The 16,059-nt window shown below is 46.3% G+C and overlaps 1 protein-coding gene and 1 long non-coding RNA gene across 2 annotated transcripts in view; both read left to right on the forward strand.

Moving 5' to 3' along the window:
- Window positions 1-7,685, forward strand: part of MRPS6 (mitochondrial ribosomal protein S6) — a 68,965-nt gene extending 61,280 nt beyond the window's left edge. Inside the window, exon 4 of the mRNA XM_047753423.1 lies at window positions 7,119-7,685. Coding sequence (XP_047609379.1) covers window positions 7,119-7,308 — 190 coding nt within the window. The 3' untranslated portion in view covers window positions 7,309-7,685. The remainder of the gene's footprint in view (window positions 1-7,118) is intronic.
- A 630-nt stretch (window positions 7,686-8,315) lies between these two features.
- On the forward strand, window positions 8,316-9,552 carry LOC125135596 (uncharacterized). Its single transcript, XR_007137004.1, has 2 exons — window positions 8,316-8,669; window positions 8,859-9,552. It is a non-coding gene; the product is annotated as an uncharacterized LOC125135596 (long non-coding RNA).
- Window positions 9,553-16,059: the final 6,507 nt, after the last annotated feature.

A 16,059-nucleotide genomic window follows, 5' to 3' on the forward strand; every position in this document is an offset into this window, starting at 1 on the left:
GGATGTCTGTGTCTTTTCCAGTTTGGGGTTCTTAGGAAATTCAGTGTACAGGTTGTTTTATGGACATACACTTTAGTTTTCTTGGGTACATCTAGGGATGGAATGGCTTGATCATAATGGCACTTGTATGTTTAACATTTTAAGAGAATGCCAAACCATTTTCCAAAGTTGGTTGTGTCATTTTGCATTCCCACTCGCGGTGTATGAAAGTGTCAGTTCCTCTACATCCTTGCAAACACTGGGCATGGTCATTTTTTAGCCATTCTAGTAGGGAACTCTTTGTGGTTTTAACCACGTTTCTCGAAGGACTAGTGGTAGTGAGCATCTTTTCACATGCTTCTTCACCATTACATATCTTCCATGAAATGCCTTTTCAAATTTTATGCCCATTTTTAAAAAATTGCTTTTTTAACAAAATGTTGAGAGTTTTTTATAGTCTAGAAGTAAGTTCTTTGTCAAATATGAGATTTGCAAGTCCCTGTGCATGTTTTGTCCTTTTATTATCCAAAATCTTTCGAAGAGCAGTTTTAAATTTTGACGTCATCTCAGTTATCAAATTTTTCTTTTATGGGTTGTGCTTTTGGTGTCATGCCTAAGGAATCTTTGCTTAACCCAAGGTCTCCTGTGTTCTCTTATAGTTTTATAGCTTTATGTTTTATGCTAGTTAATTTTTGTATATGGTACAAATATGGATTAAAGCTCATTGTTTTGGCCTACGGATATGTCAGATTGTTCCAGCACCGTTGAAAGGACTATCCCTTCTTTACCGAATTGCCTTTCCACCCTTATTCAAGTCAGTTTTGCATGTGTATGCATCTGTTTCTGAACTCTGTTCTACTGATCCTTTGTATACCTTTATGCAAATACCATATTGTCTTGATTACCACAGCTTTGTAATAAGTCTTGAAATCATGTGATGTTCGTCCTTCAACTTTATTCTTTTTTTTTTAAAATAAATTTCGTTGGAGTAGAGGTGACTGACAGTGTTGCGTTAGTTTCAGGTATATCGCAAAGTGAACCAGCCGTAAGGCACGTCTGCATCTACATCCGTTCTTTTTCAGATTCTTTCCCCATACAGGCTATCACAGACGATTGAGTAGATTTCCCCGAGCTCTACAGGGGGGTCCTTGTAGCTGATCCATTTCGTGTATAGTATTGTGTACATGCCAGTCCCGACTCCCAGTCCGTCCCTCCCCTCGCTGTTTTCCCTTTGATCGCCATACATTTGGTTTCAAAATCTGAGTCTATTTCTGTTTTGCGAATAAGTTCTTTTGTATCAATTTTTGTTAAGTTCCACATATTAGTGATCTTATATGATATTTGTCTTTCTCTGTCTGACTTCACTTAGTGTGATAATCTCTAGGTCCATCCATGTTGTTGCAAATGGCGCCATTTCATTCCTTCTCATTTTTTGGCTGAGCAGTGTTCCGTTGTACACATGTACCACATCTTCACCCGCTCCTCTGTTGATGGATGTTTAGGTTGCTTCCATGTCTGGGCTATTGTAGATAATGCTGCAGTGAACTTTGGGGTGCATGGATCCCTTCAAATTAATGGTTTTCTCTGGTTATATACTCAGGAGTGGGATTGCTGGATCACATCATAGTTCTAGATTTAGTCTTTCAAGGAATCTCCACACTGCTCTCCATAGTAGTTGCACCAACCTACATTCCCACCAGCAGTGCAGGAAGGTTCCCTTTTCACCACACCCTCTCCAGAATGTATTGTTTGTAGATTTTTTGATGGTGGCCATTCTGACTGGTGTGAGGTGGTAACTCTTTGTAGTTTTGATTTGCATTTCTCTAATAATTAAGGATATTAAGTATCTTTTCATGTGTTTTCTGACCATCTGTATGTCTTCATTGGAGACATGTCTGTTTAAATCTTCTGACCATTTTTTGTAGTGTTTGCTTTTTTGATATAAAGCTGTATGAGATGTTTGTATATTTGGGAGATTAATCCCTTGTTGGTCTCTACGTTTGCAAAGATTTTCTCCTATTCTGTAGGTTGTCTTTCCATTTTTTTAATGGTTTCCTTGCTGTGCAAAAGCTTTTAAGTTTGATTAGCTCCCATTTGTTTATTTTTGCTTTTGTTTTCATTACTCTGGGAGGTGGATCCAAAAAGATGTTGTGATTTATGTCAAAGAGTATACCTGCCTATATTTTTCTCTAAGAATTTTATAGTCTTTGGCCTTACATTTAGGTCTTTAATGCATTTTGAATTTCTTTTTGTGCATGGTGTGAGAGTGTGTTCTAATTTAATTCTTTTTTTTTTTGTCTTTTTGCCTTTTCTAGGGCCTCTCCCGCGGCATATGGAGGTTCCTAGGCTAGAGGTTGAATCAAAGCTGTAGCCACTGGCCTACGCCAGAGCCACAGCAACGTGGGATCCAAGGTGCGTCTGCGACCTACACCACAGCTCACGGCATCGCCGGATCGTCAACCCACTGAGCAAGGCCAGGCTTTGAACCCGAAACCTCATGGTTCCTAGTCGGATTTGTTAACCACTGAGCCACGATGGGAACTCCTCTGATTTTATTCTTTTACATGTAGCTGTCCAGTTTTCCCAGTACCACTCACTGAAGGGGCTGTCTTCATTGTATTTTCTTGCCTCCTTTGTAGATTAATTGACAATACGTGCGTGGGTCAACTTTTATTCTTGATCAAAGTTGTTTTAGCTGTTCTTGGTCCTTTGAATTTATGGACTTAAGAATCAGTTGCCAGTTTCTAACAAAGAATTCTGTTGGGATTTTGTTTGGGATTCTTTTGAATCTATGGATCGGTTGGGAAGAATTGATGTCTAAATAAATTGAATCTTTCTACCCGTGAACGGGGTTTACATCTTCATTTATGTAGGTTTTCTTTAACTTCTTGGAGCAGTCTTTTGCAGTTCTAATGTCAAGTCTTGCACATCTTTTGTCAAAGTTATCCCTAAATATGTCATATTTAATTTCAAGATCTGATTAATTGTTGCTAGTTTATAGAAATACAGTTGGTTTTTGTTTATTGATCTTGTATCTTGCAACCTTGCTAATCTTACACTTAGAGCTCTGTTTTTTTTTTTTTTTTTTCCTAGGGCCATACCCACAGCATATGGAAGTTCCCAGGCTAGGGATTGAATTCAGAGCTACAGCTGCCAGCCTACACCACAGCCACAGCAACATGGGATCCAAGCCGCGTCTGTGACCTGTAGCACAGCTCACATCAGTGCCAGATCCTTAACCCACTGAGTGAGGCCAGGGATCGAACCTGTATCCTCATGTATACTAGTTGGGTTCGTTACCACTGAGCCATGACAGGAACTCCTCTGGTATCTTTTTTATAACCTAGGTCAGATTTTTCTGTGTACATAATCATGACTGTGAAAATAAAGACAGTTTTACTTTTTTCCTTATTAATCTGGATGCCTTTTATTTCTTTTTTTCATACCTTATTGCACTGGCAAGACACTTCAGTGAAATACTTCATAGAAGTGGTGTAGGTAGACATTCTTGTTTGTTACCACTCTTGGGGAGAACACATGCATACTTTGACCATTTAGTATGATGTTAGTTGTAGGTTTTTCAAAGATGTTCTTTATAAGATTGAGGAAGAGTCTTTCTTTCCCTAATTTGCTGCGAGGTTTTTTTTTGTTTTGTTTTGTTTTGTTTTGTTTTATCAGGAATAGATAAAGGGCTTTGCTAAATGCGTCTTTCAGCATCTTTTGGAATTGGTTTTTTAATGTGATTTTTAAATGTTAAATCAATGTTGCATTCTTGGACTAAATCCTACTGGTCAGGATTGTTGTCCTTTTTTTAATATATATTATAGTTTGCTAAAATTTCGCTTGGAATTTTTTCATTTACGTTTATGAGAGACGTCAATCTGTGTTTTGTTTTCTTCTTTTCTTGTAGCGTCTTTGGTCTTGGTAGTAGGGAAATGCTGACCTCTTAGGACGGTTTAAAAGTGTTTTCCTATTTTCTGGGCCAGTTTGTATCAGAAATGGTAGTTTTTTTCTTAAACGTTAGGTAGAGGTCACCAGTGAAGCCACTTAGGCCTGTAGTCCTTTTTATGGGAAGGTTTTAACTACAGATTTAATTTCTTCAGTAAATATGGGGCTATGCAGGTCATCTGTGTCTTCTTGAGTGAGTTTTGATCATTTGTATTTTTTAAGGAATTTCAACTAGGTTGTCAAGTTTATTGCAAAAAAGTTTTGATGCTGCCTTACCAGCCTTTTGTCTGTAACCTCTAGAGTTTGACTGCCCTCATTCCTACATATTGGTAGTTTGAGTCTTATCTCTTTCTATTGATTAGTCTGATTTTAGTTATATCACTTTGTTGCTGGAAGCCGCTGCAGTGACAAAGCTGGATCCTTTACCCACTGTGCTACAAAAGAAATCCTAGTTATTATCAGTTTTATTGCTCTTCTCGGTGAAACTAGTATTTGGTTTCATTGATGTTTTCTATTGTTTATCTGATTTTTTATTATTCTCCCTTTTTTTCTATTCTTTCCTTTTTTTTTTTTGGTCTTACTTTGCCTTTAATTTGCTCTTCTTTTTCTGGTTTCTTAATGTGGAAGCTGAAATCATTGAGCTGAGGCCTTCTTTTCATACATAGATGATCAGTACTGTAAATTTACTGCTAAGTACTATTTTAGTGACATTCTCCAAATTTTGATGTGTTTGCATTTTCATTCAATTCAAAGTATTTTGATTTCTTCCCTTTCAATTTCTTCATTGACTTACTGAGGATTTTCCCAAGATTTTTCTGCATGCCACAAATCTCTTTAGATTTATTGAGACACCTTTTATGGCCCATAATATGTTCAGCCTTGGCAAATGTCTTTGTGCCTTGAGAACAAATGTATATCCGGCTGTTGTTGGGTGGAGGGTCTATAAATGTCGGGTGGCAGTTGGTTGAGGGTGGTGTCTGCTTTTTCATATCCTGGCTGACCTTCTGTGTACTCAGTCTAATGGATTACTGAGAGGGATGTTCAGAGTTTCCAGCGGTAGTTGAGGACTTGTCTATTTATCTTTTCAGTCTGTTACTTTTTACTTCATGTATGTGCAAACTCTTGTTATCTGTCCGTACGCATTTGGGATTGTTGTGTCTTCCTGGTGAACCCATCATTATATGTTGTCTCTTTTTATTCCCCCTGATAATTTTCTTTGCTTAGAAGTCTGCTTTGTCTGATATTACTGTAGCCATTTGTGCTTCCTTTTGATTAGTGTTTTTGCATGATACATATTTTTCTGTCCTTTTGCTGTTAATTATTTCTGCTTCTGTAACTTTCCCACTAGGCTTTGTGAATGGTCACTTGGGAAGCTGAGAAGTTTTTTCATGAGGTTTAAACCTCTGCCTTTGTGTAGAATTACAGAAAATGCCATACTTTCTTTAATCTCTGTCTTCCTTCGTGAAATTGTCCGTTTTCATTTTGGTCTTTGCTGCTTTCTATGAGAATTCCACCTTTCATGCTGATACGCCACTGTCAGATATTTACTGTGGACCTGATGTAGCTACTGCTCAGGGTGCTAGGGATATAGCACTGAAGTCCTCTTCCTCGGGCAGTTATGTTTTAGTGGAGTGAGACAGACTGTAAACAAATACATACTGTGTCAGTGGTGTTAAACTGCTCTAGGAAAAAAAAAATAAAGCATTAGGTAAGGGCAGTAAGAGCAATGAGGCTGAGCGGGTGGGGGCCTCTCTGACCAGGTGACTTTTGGACAGAGACGTGCTGGAAGTGAGGGGTGACCTATGTGGAACTTGGGTGAAGCCCATTTCCAGCAGAGGCATGAGTGCAAAGACCATAGAATGGGAAGAGTGTGGCTGGAACAAAGTAGGAGATGGCAAAGGTCATCTTAACCAGCTGGAACATTCGAGAATTGTAAAATATTGCACAGAAAACTGTCCTTTAACCAACACTGTGGTCCTAACCAAACCGAACAAGGAAGGGCTTAAACTTTTAGAACCGAGGGGTGGGTTGGGCAGGGGATAGAGACACATCTTCCTTTGTATCATCATACGGGCAACTACTGGCGAAGTTATTCATCTTTTAAGACCGGTGAGCTGTAGGAGATGCCTGTCCTGTCTGCGGTGGTCTGGTCTGAGTAGATGAGCATTAAATTCTTCCTCTCACCCAAGATTCAAGCTCCTTGTCAGTTACTGAACGTGCAGAATACAAATAGTCTTGGCCAAGTCCCAGGCTTTTCTTAACTTGTCCCTTATTTGTTCAGAGTGGTTGATGGTTCTTACTGTCTCTCTTAGGTGCATTAAGTCACTTATAAAAAAACCTTTTGGAAAATCAGAAGACCAACAGAAGTTTTCACATACAAAAAGTAGCAGCTAACAGTTTGGGAAAACTCAGCAAATGTAACGGGAAAGTTCGAAGGACAAGGGGGGTTGGGCATCTGCTGCACTTCAGTTTAGCTGTCAGCTGGCAGTTCCTGTTTCAACAAAGATGTGTATGTGTCGGGGAGGGGGGTAGTTGAGGTCTTTACATGGGGAAGATTAAAATGAAAACATTGACCAAAATAGCAAAATTGCCGTTTTTAAGAATACGGGCTAATGGGGTTCCTGTCATGGTTCAGCGAAAACGAATCTGACTAGTATCCATGAGGACACAGGTTCAATCTCTGCCCTTGCTCAATGAGTTAAGGGTCTGGCATTGCTGTGAGCTGTGGTGCAGGTCACAGACTCAGCTCAGATCTGGCATTGCTGTGGCTATGGTGTAGGCCAGCGGCTGCAGCGCCAGTTCAACCCCTAGCCTGGGAATTTTATATGCCTTGGGTACAGCTCTTAAAAAAGACCAGACACAGGAGTTCCCGTCGTGGCGCAGTGGTTAACGAATCCGACTAGGAACCATGAGGTTGCGGGTTCGGTCCCTGCCCTTGCTCAGTGGGTTAACGATCTGGTGTTGCCGTGAGCTGAGGTGTAGGTTGCAGACGCGGCTCGGATCCCGCGTTGCTGTGGCTCTGGCGTAGGCCGGTGGCTACAGCTCCGATTCAACCCCTAACCTGGGAATCTCCATATGCTGCGGGAGCGGCCCAAGAAATAGCAACAACAACAACAACAACAACAACAACAACAAAAAAAGACCAGACACAAAAAAAACCAGGATATTCACTAATTTTTATTTTATTGCAGGTATTTCTTGGTGGATTTTTATGCACCAACAACAACTGTTGAAAGCATGATGGAGCATTTGTCTCGAGACATTGATGTGATTAGACCGAATATCGTAAAACATCCTTTGACCCAGGAAGTGAAAGAGTGTGAAGGGATCGTCCCGGTCCCCCTCGAAGAAAAGCTGTATTCCACCAAGAAGAGAAAGTGAGAAGATTCACCAGATTTTAGCCTTCCATTTAAATCTCTCCCTTGCGGGTACCATGGATTAATAATTTACAAGCTTGACCTTTATATAACAAGGTGCAGTCAGTGCCGTTTGACTTTTCTAAGGTATTTTTAGCTCTCGATCCTCTTTGCTGTGAGAAGTGGGGGAGTGGCTTGCTTAGAGCCACTTCGTCATCGTGTGTGGTACCAGCATGTCTCCTTGATTTCGTCTCATGAATGTAATTTATTGGGACTTGTTGCCCTGCAACAACACTAACGCCCTTTGGAAGAGTGAAGCATATAAAGACTGCCTTGGGTCGCATGCGCGTCATTCAGACAGTGTACCGCCCTGTAAAATAAAACTTTAAGACCATTGCTTTATATGAGTAACTTTGGATCAAAGTGAAAGCGCGATTATAAAAAACTTGGGGAGGTGTTTTGCCTCTTCAGGTCTCCCAGCACCGTGCACGGTCCAAAGCCTCACAGCTCCAGTCCACCCAGGATGCTGGCAGTGTGAGGGAGGGGTTACCCAGTCACCAGCCCAAGTTCAAGATGCGGAGCAGCCAGGGTGAGGGCGGGTGGGAGGCGTCTGTCCCTTGTCTCCTGGGCAGTCACTTTCCTGCATCTCACGATGAACATGTCCGGGTGGGTGCTGCTCTGGGCAGAGGTGTGTGTTCCGTAGCGGCTGGTCCGGCCCCGCTTCCTGTGGTTCCTCTGCCCTTAGCACCCACCTCCTGCCTGGCCCTCAGGCCTGGCACACATCTTTGGGGAAGTAGCCACACTTGATATCTGCACCTCCTCCTCCTCCTTCCTCCCCGGGACCCTGATGAGTCCGAAGGCACTTGCTGTTGGGGACGCCTGAGCAGCAAGCTGGCTGCTTGCTGCGCCTGAGCTCCTAATTTAGGAGAACCTGTGAGTAGAGACATCTGCCTTTTTTCCTGTTGTTTTTTCATTTGGTCCTCATAGATCTTTTTTTTTTTTTTTTTTTAAAGTGTCCTAGAAATAAAAAGACAAGTTTTGAGAGGTTTTCGTTTCGACAGGAGGAAGTTTGGTTTGCAATACTGTTACACTTTGAGATTAAGCAGCAACTAGTGTTTGCTCGAAATGGATATAATTAGGGTTATCATATTTAGCAAATAAAAATGCAGGACGGCCAATACATTTGAATTTCAGATAAGTAATGAGTCAGTTTTTCACACAAGTGTGATCCAAATGTTGCATGGGATACACTCTAGCAAAAAATCGGTGCCTTGTTGATTTGACGTTCAGATTTACTTGGGTGTCCTGTGTTTTAGGTGGTGACCATCGTATAACTAACTTTAAAGGAGCCAGCGGTACCAGGGCAGAGACAGCAGGGCTGAGAAGGTGAGGTCAGCATCTGGCATCCCGGCCTTTCAGCTGCCTACACTGGCAGCAAGGCGAGTTTGAAGAGCATCAGGTTTTCCAGAGGAGAGCCCAGCGGGCATGCTCTGATTTGCCCCAAACCCTTATCCCCTCAACCCACCAGAACACTGATCTAGAAACCAAGTGAAATGTCATTTCTGTCCGTTCCAGATACTCTGTTGTGGGAGCCTGGATTTACACCGCAGTCTTAGACTTCTCCTTGAAGAAGTTCCATGGGTGATCTCTGCCTCGGGCCTGGGAAGCTGAGGACTCAGGGGCTGGGTAGCAGGGTGGCATCTGGGGTGGGTGAGGAATGAGGCTTTTTCCTGGAACAGTCACTGGCATCTCCTCCCCAGTCTCCTCGGAGCTGGTGAACTGGAAGAAATTGACCAGCCTTTCGCTCTTCCCAGAGCAGGGCCCGGCACTGGGGGCCTTTCAGCAACCCCAACGACAAAGCTTCTACACTTCAGTGGTGGGGGAAGTGCCAGTTACTAAGGCGGATCTCCGGTTACACTAATGTATACAGTCAGATCATGTCGAAGTACGAGCCGGGCCTGGGGAGCTGGCTTCTGCCCCTTGTTCACAGTGGTGAGACTGAAGCACGGACAGAGAACAGGAGAGCTGCCCCAGGAGCCAGGAGGGGCCCAGTTCCTAACCAGTCCAGGGCATTCTCCTTCTGCGATGCTGTCCACCTCTGCCCTGGGCGATCACTTTCCTCACTTGGCTTATTCTTAGGAGCCCGGATAGCGTCCAGGTTCAGCTTTCTCCAGAGGCGAAACGCTATAAAAAGTCTCTTTGAAGAGCCTCAGTTCAGTAAAGACGGTCATTAAGAACTGTACACTGGAAATAAAAGGGATAAAGTGGAGATTATCTGGGAAAATATGCTGCTTCCTATTTCATTAGGAATTTCCTGAAAGCGCAGGCTCTCGGCCAGGGCTCAAGGGAGCACAAAACTCTTGACCAGATGGTTTGCATCTCAGCGTGCTCTCACTCAGGTGCTCTCCGAGGGCTTTTCCAGTTTCCTTTAAGCATCTGCGTGCTGCGTCCCATGCTGCGCACATTAGTCCGTTACCTCATCTCGTCCTTTCTCTGCAAGGGAGTGTGGTTAGCCCTGTTTTGCAGGTGAGGAAGCAGACGCTTAAGAGATTGGATCTTGACCCACAACTACCAAGTGACAGCTGGGATCTTGAACTGGGTACCGTGAGGCCCCATGGTCTCTTCCATCAGGTGGCGTCGAGGTTGTCTTTGTCCTCTCTGGTTACACAAGGCACCTGGGCGTCTGGGCTGAGTCACGGCCACTCAGGTGGTCACAGCTGTCCTTATGGCCTGAGTGTGGTGCCAGCCCTTCTTTTCCTACACTTGCTGGTCCCTGTGACTTCACTCGACACGGTTGGGCATTCCAGGTCATCGCGTGTGTGGCACAGTTTAGAGAGTGTTGGGAAGGAGGCTGGTTAAGTAGGACAGCTGTGCAGTGTGCCAGTTCCACGGAAGCGCCAAAATGAAGCCACTGTCCCTTTCTCCTGAGGTGCTGATTCATAGGAGGGGCCCTTGCCCTGTGGCAGGCTGTCAGATCTCTGGTGTGTGAGCAGGGCATCCCCAGGCTGCGTATTGGCCATCAGAGCCGAGGGTGTCGGGTCTTCTTGCCCGAGTCAGTGCTGGTCACAGGCGCAGGGGGACCACTCCTTCAAAGGACGTCTCTGAGCCACACCCTGGGAGTTGAGCAGTGGACAGAGACGGTCCTGGTGGGCTGATAGCTGGGAAAGCAGAGGGGGCGGTGCTGCCAGGGTCGGGGGAGAGCGCTGCGGAGGGAAAGAGCAGAGGATGTGGTCGGGAGGGACCGGGAAGCCGAGACCCAAGGGACACAGAGCCCGTCACGTGATGTGATGATGTCGGCAGAGGGCACAGCGCGTGCAGACACCTCGAGTGCCTGAGCTGGGGACCAGAGGATGGAGGGCATGACAGACAATCAGGGCCAGATCTGGAGACTCACCAGAAACCCCTGAGGACAAACATGAAGGGGTAGGAGTCTGCTGAAGTCAAATGAGACCCAGACGCACACGAGGCCTGGGCTGGGGTGAAGCAGCAACTCTGGAGCAGTCCCCGTGGAGGCATCGTCCTTGAATTTGTTTCCCTTGTGGGCCACTCCGAACAGGATTTGAGCTTCTAGAAGTCCTTCTTTTTTTTTTCTTTTCTTTTTTTTTGGCATGAGGTGGGCTTAGGAAGGTGGAGAATGAGATGGAGGCTGTGGGCCAGGAAGCCAGTCCCAGGTGTGCTTTGGGAGCTACTTCCTGGAGACATTTAGTTGAGGAGTTCCTGCTGGAATGCGGTGGGTTAAGAACCCAATTGCAGCGGCTTGGGGTGGCTGTGAAGGCGCAGGTTCGAGGCCCAGTCTGGTGCTGCAGTGGATTCAAGGATCTGGTGTTGCCACAGCTGTGGCTCAGATTGAATTCCTGGCCCAGGAACTTGCATATGCCGTGGGTGCAGCCGTATTTAAGTAAAAAAGTAAATAAAGTCATGGAAGTGTTCGGCAAGCAGCTAAACGGCAACGATGAGGTCCTGTGCCATGGACTGTCCCCAAGGGAGGACCACCAAGCCCAGCTGAGCCTTTAGACCTTTGCTGAAAGACCGCGTTGGTGCTGATTGAGGTGAAGTGTTGACTCAAATATAAAGGATTGTTGAAAGCATGCCCGTCACTTCCATGCTTCCAGCTGAGTCTGCAAGAGTAGTTGTCTTCCTGGACACACTGAGAGGGGTATGACACACGCCTTCAGCAAAAGCTCAGTGTGGGCGTTACTCCTCACAACCTCGTGAGGTACTCTTAGACCCATTTCCCAGATGCACTCAAGTGCTAACAAAATCAGTGACTCCAAGGCTACAAGGTGAAGGGTTGGGATTGGGGATTTGAAAGTCCACTTTCGGGGAGTTCCCTTCATGGCTCAGTGGTTAACGAACCCAGCTAGGATCCACGAGGATGCAGGTTCGATCCCTGGCCTTGCTTGTTGCCGTGACTGTGGTGTGTAGGCTGGCAGCTGCAGCTCCTATTCAGCCCCTAGCCCGGGATCTTCCATATGCCGTGGGTGTGGTCCAAAAAAGCAAAAAAATAGAGAAAGTCCACTTGCAGCTCCCTGTATCCTAGAGGTGGAGGCTTCCCGTCTGCCGGTCATGGTCGGAGTGACCTGTTCTCCTGGGCCCTTCCTGTCAGGCACCTGGACCAAGGCTCTAGGCTTCATCGCTGTAGAGGGGAGAGGGTGGCCCAGCGACTCCTTGGGAGTGTTTAGTCTCCATCTTTGAAGGGAAGTCCTGAGAATAGCAAAAGAAACGATAGTGTGCCCTGGAGACCAGGCCTCCTTTTGTCATGTTTTTCCAAACTGTGCCGTAATTTCCCACAGCTTTTCTCTCTCCGCATTACCCCAGGGGTGTGTTTATAGGGCACACGCATGGCAGGTGCTGGCCTGGGCAGGATATGAAGACGAGTGGGCTGTGCCCCTGAGCGCAGTGCTCTCCCCAATGGGGGAGATGGATGGAACGAGTCTGCTGTTTGAAAGCAGGCCATAATAACGACAGTCACTTGAGATTCAGACCAAGTGCTCTGGGAACAGAGGACCGGACCCATCAGCCCTTGGAACGAAGGGAGTAGGGGCTGGCAGGGGGTATATTTTCCAGCAGAGATGGAGTTGAAACTGGCATGGGAGCAATTAGCGTGGAGCCTGGGGTGGTGGGAGATGGGAGGTGGCCAAAGTGTTCTGGGAACACACCGGGTAGTGTGGTCTGATGGTCGCAAAGGGCCTGGCGGGCCGGAGAGCCAGGGAACCTGGGGAGCATCCAAGTTGCCACCTACTGGTGAAGAGACATCTCGTGGCTGCTAAGGGTTTCTTGAACCAAAGGGACCATTTTCAAGAGTCGGGAATGAGAACTGTGCATATTAAACTTGTTCTAAAATGTGCCTCCTGGAGTTCCTGTCGTGGCTCAGCAGTAACAAACCCCACCAGGATCCGTGAGGACTCAGGTTTGATCCTTAGCCTCACTCAGCGGGTTAAGGATCCGGCGTTGCTGTGAGCTGTGGTGTAGGTTGCAGACACGGCTCGGATCCCATGTTGCTGTGCCTCTGGCGTAGGCCAGCAGCTGTAGCTCTGACTTGACCCCTAGCCTGGGAACTTCCATGTGCCGTGGGTGAGGCCCTAAAAATATAAATAAATAATAAATAAATAAAATAATAAATTAATAAATAAAATGTGCCTCCTAATTGGCCAACCCATCCATGCTGTCCCCATGTCCATGAGAAAGAAATGGTTATTCGAATTCATCCTGGAGAAGGACAAAGAGGGCTGAGGCAAGGTTTTCAGAAGTCCACCCGCAGTAGACAGAGTGGCCTGGACAGTGTGGTGCTTGCCTAGCTGACCTGGGCGTGTTCTGACATGCTCTGGGGAGGCATTTGAAAAGTACACACCATTCTCTTCTTGTGGTCTGGCCTGTAGCCATTGGCATTCGGGGGGGTGGGGGTGGCTCAGCAAGAGATGACTGCACCTGGGAGCCACCTGGAAGGCCACTTGCCATCCCTGCCCTGACTTCTGCACCTGGAAATAGGCCAGTGTGGTGCTGATGGTGGACGTTTCCAGGGCAATTTGTCAGATTCTTGATCACCTTGGGGAAAAAAAAAAAGCAGGGGGGAGGTTCCCTTGTTGACTCAGCAGTAATGAACCCAGTGAGTATCCATGAGGTCTTAGGTTCGATCCCTGGCCTTGCTCAGTGGGTTAAGGATCCGGTGTTGCCATGAGCTATGATGCAGATTGAAGATGTGGCTCAGATCAGGCATTGCGGGGGCTGTGGTATAGGCTGACAGCTACAGTTCTGATTTGACCCTTAGCCTGGGGACTTCCATATTCCGCAGGGGCGGCCCTAAAAAAAAACAAGAAAAACAAAAACATAGTGGAATGAACATAGAACTTTGGGTTAGAGATCTACCTCCTTGATGGGCCGTGTGATTACCGGACAGTTTCTTACCTTCTCTCAGCTCCAGGGAGTGAGCTGGTCTTGAAGAGCCCTTCCAAGTATGTCTATAAGGCCCTGGACTGAGTCCCACTGCCTGGTTTGCGGAGGAGGCTATTGAGTCAGTGATTGGGGAACCTGGGAGTTGGCAGGTTGGGAGACGGGGAAGGGTTGAAAGAATTTCTCAGAGGCTGCTGCTTTGCGTACTCTTCATCCTCTGGTAAGAGTAGCTATTATTTCCATCGCCTGTGAGGGGGTTCTGAGGGGCCCTCGCCAATGCTAAACAGAATAGGCACTGTACGTGATCACAAGAAAACAGCCAAGGGAACCCAGAGGCCAGTGTGGCCATTTGCTGGCCTTGAATTGCCATCCTTTGCTCTGAGAAGGAAGCTTTAAGGGACATGGCCTTAGACCCAAACAGAGGCACGAGACCTTCTCTTCATTCGCAGGAGGAAAATGGCGTGGTGGCCAGGAAATCTCTGAGTGCTGGTCAGATCTGGGTTTGGGGGAGCTGCATCATGACCCCGCCCCCAGATCAGCCCCTAAGTTTATAATAACAGCAGCAACACCTAGATAACTTTGCACACTTCGGGGTCCCCTGGACCCATGGTGAGATGAGCAAAAGTCATACCCCAGAAGCCAGACCTCTCTCCAAAGACCTTTGAATACTGCAAAGGGGCAACATTGTAGCCTGCATATTGCACCTGAACCTTTTCTCCAGAACCCTGGGGGCAAAGCTGTGCCTCCTCTGGGGAAGGAAATGTGAATTTGTTTTAATTCCCAGAGATTTGCCCTGAGATGGTGGCATTGGGAGTGAAAAAGACAAGGGCACGTTGTTCAGTGGATAATGCTAGAAGTCAGGACTGTGCCAAGTGGGCCCTTGATCGCTCCATCCCAAGTAAGTGGGAGACTGCACTGCTGCCATAAACTCGTATTGAGCTAAACGATGGGGCTTGGATGTAGCACTGTGGGTCCATATGGATTCCCCAAATATAAGCGCCTCTTTGTGGAAGATGAGATGTTGCTTTTCGGACAGAGATTAACTAGTACTGTTAATGGGTACAGCTAATTCTTATTATTTGAAGATTCTGCTTTTGTGAATTTGCCTACTTGCAAAAATTTATTTGTCAGCCCTAAATCAGTACAGCATCTTTGTAGCCATTCACAGAGTGGCAAAAATTTGAGTCTCCGATTGTCAAGTTCATCTGCTCAGCGCTCTCTTTCCATCTGTTCTTGCCTACACATAAAGAGTTGGAGGTGCAGCCCAAGAAGTGTGGTAACCAGTGACATTGGGATATAGAGCCAGGGGGCTTCATCATGCAAGGATGGAGGTAGGCAGTCTGGCGAGACATCATTCCAGCCAGGAGATGCTGCAGCAGCGCTGGAGTAGACCTAGTGGTCTTACCACGAGGGATGGAGCCAGACATTCTCTCCAGGCAGGAGTGATCAGCTCAGGATGGGAGCAGTTCTGGGTCGAAGGGAACTTCTGACACCGCAGTGGGACAGTTCAGACCTGGACTCTTTTTTTTTTTTTTTTTTTTTTAAAGGCCCACACCCGCTGCTGATGGAGGTTCCCAGGCTAGGGGTCGAATCTGAGCTGCAGCTGCCAGCCTACACCACAGCCACAGCAAACTGGGTTCTGAGCCATGTCTGTGACCTATACCACAGCTCACAGCAACGCCCGATCCTTAACCCACTGGGCCAAGGCCAGGGATCGAATCTGAGTCCTCATGTCCTCATGGACACTAGTCGGGTTTGTTAACCACTGAGCCAGGATGGGAACTCCAGACCTGGACTCTTAATGAGCCATTCTGGTTGATTGCCTCAGAAGTCGCAATCAGGTGTGGGGTGGCAGTATACAGCAAGGTTTATTTATGCCTTCAGAGGGAGCAGGCCGCCTTGGGTAGGGACTGGTTCTGACTGCAACTGGGTCTCTCATTATATTCCTATATCATGGGCCTGTTTGTGGATCCCTATTCTCTTGCCCCACCACCCACTAATTTCCTGTCCCAACCCCATCTGCGCCATGAGTGTTTAAGGGGCGAGTTAGGATCCTTTGATTGGTTCTGGGCGAGGCCGCCTTATTCGCATGGGAAAAAGGTTCTAGGGAGATGCTCTCAAGAGCGTGCCTCTGGTACCTGCATGTGTCTTCATTGTTTGATCACAACCCTCCTGTTTTTGGTAGCAATGAATGACCTGTTTTAAATCACCCAGGTCAGAGTCCCTGTTCTGTTCCTACCTAACACGATGAGTCTGTTCCCAGCCAAGGAGGAACAAGGCGACTTTTCATTTCACTTGTATTCTAAACAAGTGTCTTTTCTTCAGTCAACTTTTAGTGTCATATTTTTTTGCATTTGTGTGCTTTTTGGTGGTGGTTTTGCTGCTT

Source organism: Phacochoerus africanus, chromosome 1 (assembly GCF_016906955.1).
Source record: "Phacochoerus africanus isolate WHEZ1 chromosome 1, ROS_Pafr_v1, whole genome shotgun sequence".
In the NCBI taxonomy this organism is placed as follows: Eukaryota; Metazoa; Chordata; class Mammalia; order Artiodactyla; family Suidae; genus Phacochoerus; species Phacochoerus africanus.